This window comes from Sinocyclocheilus grahami, unplaced genomic scaffold (genome assembly GCF_001515645.1).
Source record: "Sinocyclocheilus grahami isolate Dianchi unplaced genomic scaffold, SAMN03320097.WGS_v1.1 scaffold41.1, whole genome shotgun sequence".
In the NCBI taxonomy this organism is placed as follows: domain Eukaryota; kingdom Metazoa; phylum Chordata; class Actinopteri; order Cypriniformes; family Cyprinidae; genus Sinocyclocheilus; species Sinocyclocheilus grahami.
The window spans coordinates 212,851-222,522 of NW_015505220.1; the positions used below are offsets into that span (position 1 = coordinate 212,851).

The 9,672-nt window shown below is 36.0% G+C and overlaps 1 protein-coding gene across 1 annotated transcript in view; it reads left to right on the plus strand.

The window, feature by feature from the left end:
- Nucleotides 1-7,118, plus strand: part of LOC107582199 (dedicator of cytokinesis protein 1-like) — an 87,934-nt gene extending 80,816 nt beyond the window's left edge. Inside the window, exons 23-25 of the mRNA XM_016267951.1 lie at nucleotides 2,042-2,207; nucleotides 3,884-4,035; nucleotides 6,273-7,118. Coding sequence (XP_016123437.1) covers nucleotides 2,042-2,207; nucleotides 3,884-4,035; nucleotides 6,273-6,368 — 414 coding nt within the window. The 3' untranslated portion in view covers nucleotides 6,369-7,118. The remainder of the gene's footprint in view (nucleotides 1-2,041; nucleotides 2,208-3,883; nucleotides 4,036-6,272) is intronic.
- Nucleotides 7,119-9,672: the final 2,554 nt, after the last annotated feature.

A 9,672-nucleotide genomic window follows, 5' to 3' on the forward strand; every position in this document is an offset into this window, starting at 1 on the left:
TAATAAATCAGAATGAGCTTTATTGCCAGGTATGTTTACACATACGAGGAATTTGTTTTCGTGACAGAAGCTTCCACAGTGTAACAGAATGACAGTGACAGAACAAAAAAACACAGAAAATAAAATATAAAAAAATAGAACAAGTAAATAAGGAATCAAAATATATAAATCGACAATCGTATGTGCAGGTATATTACAATATACATTTTTTGTATGTACAGGTACTGTATATTATGTGCAAATTTGAGGTGTAGACTGAGTATGAGTGTTAGATAAATAAGTGTATGAGTGTATAAATAGTGTGTGTTCCACAGTTATTGTTAAGTGTTCATGAGATGGATTGCCTGAGGGAAGAAACTGTTCCTGTGTCTGGACGTTCTGGTGCTCAGTGCTCTGTAGCGTTGACCAGATGGCAACAGTTCAAAGAGGGAGTGTGCTGGATGTGAGGGGTCCAGAGTGATTCTGCCAGCCCTTTTGCTCACTCTGGATACGTACAGTTCTTGGAGAGAAGGGAGGGTTGTACCAATGATTCGCTCAGCAGTCCGGACTACCCTCTGAAGTAGTCATAAAAATGTTTATATGAGAGAGAGAGAGAGAGAGAGAGTGTGAGTGTGTGTGTAATTTTATAATATTTGTATTTTATTTTTCTATTGCAAATGAAAACTATTTTTTTTTTCATTAATACAACTTGTTTAATCAGAAAACAAAATAGAAATGTTTAGCAAACAATATATACAAAGTATATTTCTGACATTAAAAATATCTTAATGTTATTATTAATTAATTTATTATTAATTAATTCTTATTACATTTTATGTATTATTATTATTTTTTTTTTTAATTTGTAATGTTTTATTAATTTTATTATCGTGTTTCAATAGTTTATTTTTTATTTTTTTATCTGATGCCAAAAATATTTTCCTGTTAAAAATATACATTTTTTACATATTTATTATAATTTCATTGATGATTCTGAGTGGCAGTTTACACTGCAGAAGTGTTTATAAAAGTTTCACATTTAAAAAAAATTATGATGTTACATTTTAATGCACCTTTCGGCATTTATCACAGTAGCATAAATGTTACTTCACTCAAATGATGTGCAAAATCGAAAATTAAAAGACTAATTTAGCAAAAAATATATCCAAAGTATATTTCTGATGTATTAAAAATGCAAATATCTTAATGTTATTATTAATTAATTATTATTCAAATTTATGTATTATTTATATATATATATATATATATATCTGTCAGGTGTGTGACTGAGAGGGAATTGCTACAAGAAATAATGAGGAAAAAGAAATGTATCTATTTTTTGTTTGTAGTTTATTTAGAATATATATAACTATCACATCATTTTGGGAGTGTGTGCATCACATGGTCTTAGCTGTGGTCCAGGCTCTTGTGCGGGGCAGGAATCTCAGAGCCTGTGGAACATGTCAACGTCAGTCTCTGGTTTCTGGTGTGCACGTTTCAGCATTTATCACAGTAGCATAAATGTTACTTCACTCAAATAATATTCAAAATCTAAAATTAAAAGACTAATTTTAAATAACACATGCAAAACATGTGATTCACAAAACACCTGCTCACATTTGCACTGGCGTTCCCTTCTATATGGATGTACATTTTGCATTACGTCCTATGTAGATGTTGTATTGCAAACGAGCAGGTTAAAACGTCAGGTCAGGGTGACCCAGAATGGCTTATTTGGCCGCCTGAATCCTGCCTTTGAAGTTTATTCTACTGATCGTATATTAATGATGGTCATTTACAACTGGAATAATTCACAAGCCTGCTGAATTATGCATTAGATAAACCTGTATGCTCATGGAAATGGACCTGAGCTGTTTGAATGGCTGTTCTTTACTCTTTGACGTATTTTCCCCCCGTTATCATTGTATCCATCCATTTCATGTTCCATTTCCATGGCCACATTTTGAACGGTCGTCCTGTTTAGTCTTCATTTATGGAAACCTTTTCCCAGAAAGCATGGTTCACTCTGTAATGCTTATCTGTCGTGTCTTCCTCTCTCCAGATCAGTCCGTTGAGACCCCAGAGGCCCAAGAGTCAGGTGATCAGCTTGCTGGGCGAGAAAAGACTCTCGGTGTCTCCAGGATCCCCTGCCAACCCGTCTGCGCCCAGCGTCCCACCTCCCATCACGCCCCGGGCCAAACTGCAGTTCAGCTTACTGTCTGGATCCAGTATGTCATACTTCACACCGATCTGACAGATTCCCCTCCAGTTTTATTTCAAAACATGATGAAATTGGGCCAGTTTTACTAATGCAAACTAAGATAGATCGTTGCCAAAGAAGCCCCACCCACCTACAGGAGAAAACTTTATAATAGTAACATCAATTTACAAAAAGATTATTTTAATATATAACTCAAAATCCAAAGCTGACATTCTGGCAGACCGCTTGTAAATACGAGACGTTCAGCGTGGAGATATCTGAACACCTGCGTGCCGACAGCAGTCTGCATATTTTAAATAATAATAAATAAAAGAGAACTGACTTTGATCTGCTGAAATGCAGCAGATATTGTCCTCTGGTGTTGTTTTATCAACATAATTCATCATATTTTAGCTGTTGGAAAAAATAGAGTTGTTGATAATTATCCAAGTCCTTCAGTCTGATTTACATTTTCATTTAAAGTTTGGGGTCGAAAATATATATATTTTTTCATGTTTTTGAAAGAAGATACTGAAACTCACCAATTAAATTGATTAAAAACAAAGTGAAAACAGTGAAATATTGCAGTTCAAAATAGCTGTTTTCTATTTGAATACATTTTAAAATGTAATTTATTCCTGTGATGCAATGCTGAATTCGTTTTTTGTGAATAGAAAGCTCAAACAGTATTTATTTATTTAAAATAAAAAATCTTTGTAACATTATAAATATGTTTGCTGTGACTTTTAATCAATTTAATGCATCCTTGCTGAATAAAAGTATTAATTTCTTTACAAAAACATCTTACCAACCCCAAAACTTTTGAACGGTGGTGCGTGCGGTAGTTGTACAGTAGGGTCATTTGCATACTAATTATTTTAATATTAGCTTTTTAAAAAAATATCAGTTTCTGGCTTTATTTGAGGTGTAAAAAGCATTCAAACCCTTTACAGTGTTTTTCTTTCTATAAATAACTTTTTTTTCATTTCTTGTTGAAATGAATGAGTTGCTGTGGTAATTTCACATTACCGACTAATCTATAAAACATGTACTTTTGGTCAGCTCAATTTTTTATGTTATGAGACAGCAATTTTTATCAGGACAAACTTTTAAGGATTTATTTATCCAGGAAAATGTTTACAGTTTAAAGAATCTTTTTTTGTAGAACTGTACTCTGTCTTGCCTTTTATCTAAATTGAATGTTTGTTTTGATGATACTGTATTTATGATCATATGTTTTTGAATGTTTCATTTGTATCTGTCCTGTAACAGCCGGTGAATTTAAATACAACCAATTTTTCTCCAAGCTTAAACCACCACACCCTCAAAATATGAGACGTTTGCTGGCGTCTTGTGCTCCGTCTCCAGCTGTAGTGTGATGACACACAAACGTAACGCTGTGATGTGGAGCGCAGGACTCTGGGAGGCTGCAGAGGTGTGAAATAACTAAGCGTGTCTGATCTAGTCTCCCACTCGCCGCTTGTGAAGACGTGTAATGGATTCAGACTCTAGTGCGAGGCGTTTACTCTCCCATGGGTTCAGCCCGCTGTCTGATTCTGAGTTTGCATCGCATGTCGTCATCTGTGCTGGAATCACTGCGCAGGCCTCCTAAAACTACTGATTTATATTGAGTTTTAGGCACAGGTGAAAATGTCATGCATCATCATGTTGAACTCAACAGCACTCTATCTTGTTTCAATGCAGGTCTAGAGCTGAATGGGACGGGTTATGGAGATAAGGGTGAGACTCCGCCCCCACTTCCTGTCAAGAGCAGCATGGGCGACTATGGAAACTTGATGGACAACTCAGACCTGGCCAGTCCGACCACGCCCCCTCCTCCACTGCCACACCAGCGGGTAAAACGCTCCATCCACATCCATCAGTGACTGACATTCATACAGCGGTTTACTGCTTGATCTTCATTTCCATTATTTTTACATGCTCATTAGTGGTTAAAAATCCATTAAGAAATCTCTTCCTGTTGTTCAGCTCTGAGGATCATCAGTGTAGTGTTATATTCAGGCTGTTTCGGCTGCAGTGATTGTCAGTGTAGATCAGGGGTGCCCAAACTCGGTCCTGGAGGGCCGGTGTCGTGCAGAGTTTAGCTCCAACCCCAATTAAACACACCTGAAGCAGCTAATCAAGCTCTTACTAGACATAATAGAAACTTTGTAGCAGTGTTGAGGCAAGTTGGAGCTAAACTCTGCAGGACACCGGGCCTCCAGGACTGAGTTTGGGCACCCCTGGTGTAGACAGTGATTTGCACAGAGCAGATGTGTGACTGTGTGAAGCGGTCAGGATGTGTGTGACCAGAGCGGATGAAGGTGCCCTTGATCAGCCGCTCGTCTCTGAGTCTCTTTCTCTCTGCAGGATTTTACTTTAAATAATCCCAGACTCTGTTTAATTAACCCATAACCTGAACTTCTCTACAGCTGCTGGAAGTTACGTCAAATTACAGTTAAAGGTTGAAACGGCTTGAAGTTCTTTGCTCTACAACGGCAGGCTGCAAAATATTATTTTATGATGCACTTAGTGTTCAAAGGCTTGGGGTCTGTAAGATTTTTAATGCTTTTGAAAGAAGCCTCTTACGCTCAACAAGTCTGCATTTATTTGATCAAAACTACTGTAAAATCTGGAATATTGTGAAATATTAGTTCAATTTCAAATAATTGAATATACTTTAAAATACCATTTATTCCTCTGATGCAAAGTTGAATTTTCAGAAATCCTTCAGAAATCAGTTTAATACGCAGACACTTGGTGCGCATGAGTCATTTCTTTAATATTTTTGTGGTGAGCCATGAACAGCATTTAATTAAAATAGAAATATTTTATACCACTATACATGTTTTTACTGTTACTTTTAATCAACTTAGTCAAATTAAAATAGTAATTTCTTTAAAAAATGTCATGAACCCGAACTTCTAAAAAGTTTACTACATTTTTCTTTTCTTTATTAGTATTAGATCTACTTTATTATTGATTCAATCACTATCACTCTATTATTATTGCCCATAGTTACTTAAGCTTAGAGATTAGACTAATTATTTATTTTTCATTCATTTATTCATTGTTGCTTTAAATATATCATTGTTGAATCAAGAGACCAGATTATCGCAGACTTTATTGTTTTTATAATTTACTCACTCTATTACTCTGTTATTACTGCTTAAAGTTAGAGATTAGACCAATATTTTTTACAAATATACCCAAAAAAATTATATGTGACCCTGGAGCACAAAACCAGTCTTAAGTCGCTGGGGTATATTTGTAGCAATAGCCAAAAATACAGTGGTGTGAAAAAGTGTTGGCCCCCTTCCTGATTTCTTATTTTTTTGCATGTTTGTCACACTTTAATGTTTCAGTTCATCAAACAAATTTAAATATTACACAAAGATAATGCAAGTAAATACAAAATGCAGTTTTTAAGTGTGACAAATATGCAAAAAATTAAAAAAACTTTTTCACACCACTGTATGGGTCAAAATGATTGATTTTCCTTTTATTCCAAAAATCATTAGGATATTAAGTAAAGATCATGTTCCTTGAAGATATTTTGTAAATGTCCTACTGTAAATATATCAAAACTTAATTTTTGATTGGTAATATGCATTGCTAAGAACTTCATTTGGACAACTTCAAAGATGATTTTCTCAATATTTAGATTTTTTTGCACCCTCAGATTCCAGATTTTCAAATAGTTGTATCTCAGCCAAATATTGTCCAATCCTAACATCAATGGAAAGCTTATTTATTCAGCTTTCAGATGATGTATACATCTCAATTTCGAAAAATTGACTCTTATGACTGGTTTTGTGGTCCAGGGTCATATAGATCAAAAGGAACAAAATATAAATATTATAAATATATTTTATTTATTTAAAATATTAATTAAAATATATGTATTCATTCATTCTGTTGCATTCATATATCATTCAAATGAAGAGACCAGATCATCACAGAGACTTGACTTTAGTAATGTAACGTGGAGTTTAGCATGGACAAGCAGCACCATTTGATCTCATGTAATGAAGAATTAATGCTTCACTCAAGTGTTTTAAAAACTCCATCTCTCTTTTCCTCATTTTTCCAGCACCTTCCGCCTCCGTTACCCAGCAAGACCCCTCCTCCTCCCCCTCCAAAGACCACTCGCAAGCAGACCTCCATCGACTCGGGAATCGTCCAATAAGCCAGAAGACGGCATCATCAAACGGAGACATCCGCATCGGCCCTCTTCCAACGATTTTCCGTCAACATCCCTGACAGAATGACATGATGAATGCCCCACTCATAACGGCTGATTATTGTCCACTGCCGGATCAGCGCTCGGAGCCTGCACCCCAGTGACAATACAAGCTTAGAGACGCAGTCTATTTCACATCACTCCAAGCGTCAGACCACAGCACATATAGATGCAGTGTAACTGGAGTCAGGGAATTCTGGGTATTTTTGGCAGATGGTGCATGTTTGACTAAAACTCCACTTTAGGCAGGAATGTGCTTTTTATGCACATTATCGTTGAGACGCGTGACCAATTCAAACCACTTCGGTGTCGCATAATCAAAGTTTCCTCTTTCTCTCATTTTTACATGCTATTTTTATCCTCAACATATACACATTTATGTACAGAGGTTTGTATATATGATTTTATTTTATTGCTTTCTTGAAAGTAAATTTTGTCCTTTATTTTGTATTCGCAGTTTATAAAAATTGGCATTTTTATCCAAAAAAGGGCTTGGTTTTCTAATAAGAGGGACAGTAAATGTATTCTTACATGTATCTTTTATTGAATTTGTGGTGTTGTTCGTTCTCAATTGGAGTGAAAACAACTAAAAGTCATTGTACCAATCAAGCCTATAAACCACATAAAAGCATATCGATAACACTGACTGCTCCAAATCCACTACTGACTTCTGAATAAACTCAATGTATTTGTAAAGTGCCTCTTGTTTGGTGCTGATTAATCCAGTGCACTGTAGACATTTAGCAGATTTCAAGTTTGTTTTGTCAGAATAACGTCATCCACTAAGGCTCTCTGCTCTGTTTGTGTGATGTTACCGCAGGTTAACCACTGCAAAACCAGTCTGGAAAGTGAGGTAAGTTGAGTCTGAGGTGAGTTCATTAACTCATTGCTTGTCGAGACCTTGAGTCCTTGAAAACATTTAGCTTTTTAGTACAACGTGGAGCTGAATCTCAATGACATTGATTGTGAAAATGGCAGACATGTTTGCATCATAAAGACTGCCAGCTTTCACTTTACTAAAAAGGTTTTGAAAATAGCAAAGCATTGACTTGTACATGCATAATCAATGCAGCATCTTCTATGAGCTGAGGGAGGAAATATGCTGGAGAGCATGTTTTGTATGTTCAAGGTCACTTGCACAGCACATGCAGTCAGAATTACTGCTCTTGTCTCAGTGAACGGGTTTATTGTGTAATTCTGATGTTTGATATGAAGTCATTGGTCTTAAACATGCAGCGTTCACCATCTAAAAATTGCAGATTGTGCAAATCACACTGGGTTGGGTTTTGGTGTTTGTTTGGTTGGTGTTTGTTGCGTGAATCCTTCATGTCAATTCTTGCAGAACATTTGGGATTCTGCAATCAATGTGTTTTTGTTTTCCTTTAAAAGACTTTAAAATTTCTTTTTAATGAATAGTTCACACCAAAATTAAAATTTAATTGAATTTTATTTGCTCTCAAGCCATCCAAGATGTAGATGAGTTTGTTTCTTCATCGAATTTGGAAAAATTTTGCATTATATAATTTGCTAATCAATGGATCCTCTGCAGTGATTGGGTGCCGTCAGAATGAGAGTCCAAAAAACATCACAAGTAATCCACACCACTCCAGTCCATCAGTTAACATCTTGAGAAGCCAAATTGCCACTCCATCTCTACAGTATGATTTCCTCATCCAGCTAGGTTCTTCTACAATTACCCCATCAACTTCGGTAAGAAATCTTGGTGTAATCTTTGATGATGGAATGATCTTCCCACCCCTATCCGGAATGCTGAATCCCTGACAATGTTCAAGCAACAGCTGAAAACTCATCTCTTTTGAAGCTCTTTATGACGTCATCATAAAAAAAATCATATCTCTTTATTTATTCCTTCTCTTTCTAGCTTGTACTTATTTCAAGCACTTCCTGTGTCTGTTTGCCTCTTTAAGAAGAATCGCTTTATGTATCCCCCAATTGTACGTCGCTTTGGATAAAAGCGTCTGCAAAATGACTAAATGTACATCTTGGTTGGCCTGAGGGTGAGTACATTTTCATTTTTGCGTAAACCATTCCTTTTCTTTAAAATTGTTGCTTTCCAACTTATTCATGTGGTAAGTTTGTGCTCACATATTTGCAGGAATGACCCATGTGCGTTTATGTAAATGTGTGTTTGAGATGCCGCTGCTGGGTCACCGGGAACTGAAGAACGTGTGAAATTCTAGATAAACAGTCCCAGAAACGTCCCACGGCGTCAGACACGTCATGACATTAATACCCGACTGAGTCAGTTTCCCACGGTACGCTATCAACATCTAACCTGATTAATCCAGCTGAAGATTCCCTTTGAAAGGAAAGGTCATTTTCAGGCATTTCATGATCAAATTCAATCAGAGTCTCCAGGCTGAGCTTCAGATAAGTAGCTTAGTTTTTCTTCAAAATATATTTTCTTTCTTGTTTTTTAACTTGGTATCACTTTAGTCACACTGATGTCAGAACTGAAATAAACACAACAATATATTTTATGCTTCATTGAGCAGTAGAGCTGCATTCATTTAGCAGAATACGTTTCCATGAGACAAATGACTTTGTTGTTTATTAGAGGATGCTGGGAAAATATCCTGCTGGACTGCGAGTTGTTTTTCCTTCATGTTAATTACAGAATTATTGAGGCCTAATACAACAGCGGCAGCAAATTCAATTTAACTTTCTATTTAAACCAGAGGCAGAAAATAACTTAACTCTGTAAATCCCAAATGTGTCCAATGCATCTCGGTGAGAACTAATGTGTTTTGCTCCTTGGATAGTCCCGTGAAACAAATTGCATGTCTTTGCGAGTTTTTAAGAAGTTAACAATAGAAATATGGTGTATATAATATATACATTTTATTTTATTTTATTCTGGATAAAAGGAAATTATAAACCAAGAATATGGTTAAACAATTTAAGTAAGGGATAATGTACATCCAGTGTTACATCCTCTGCTTCGCGTCGGGGTCCTGATCACCCTGTCGGGGTTTATTCTGAGATAACAACCGGCTGGATGTACATTATCCCGCTTATTACACGGCTACTTGCCACATAAGTAAATAATTAGACTCGAAATATTGATTTGAGTTGAAATATTTGAATGCAAAGCTTCCGTGAAGACAGCAGTTGCGAGCAAGCGGCAAATTCAAACTAGACGGACATTTAATGGAAACGGTGCAGTCCCACCACTTATTACACAACATTTCACCTCAAAAATTGAGAAATCTTTTGTGCCTCATTTTAA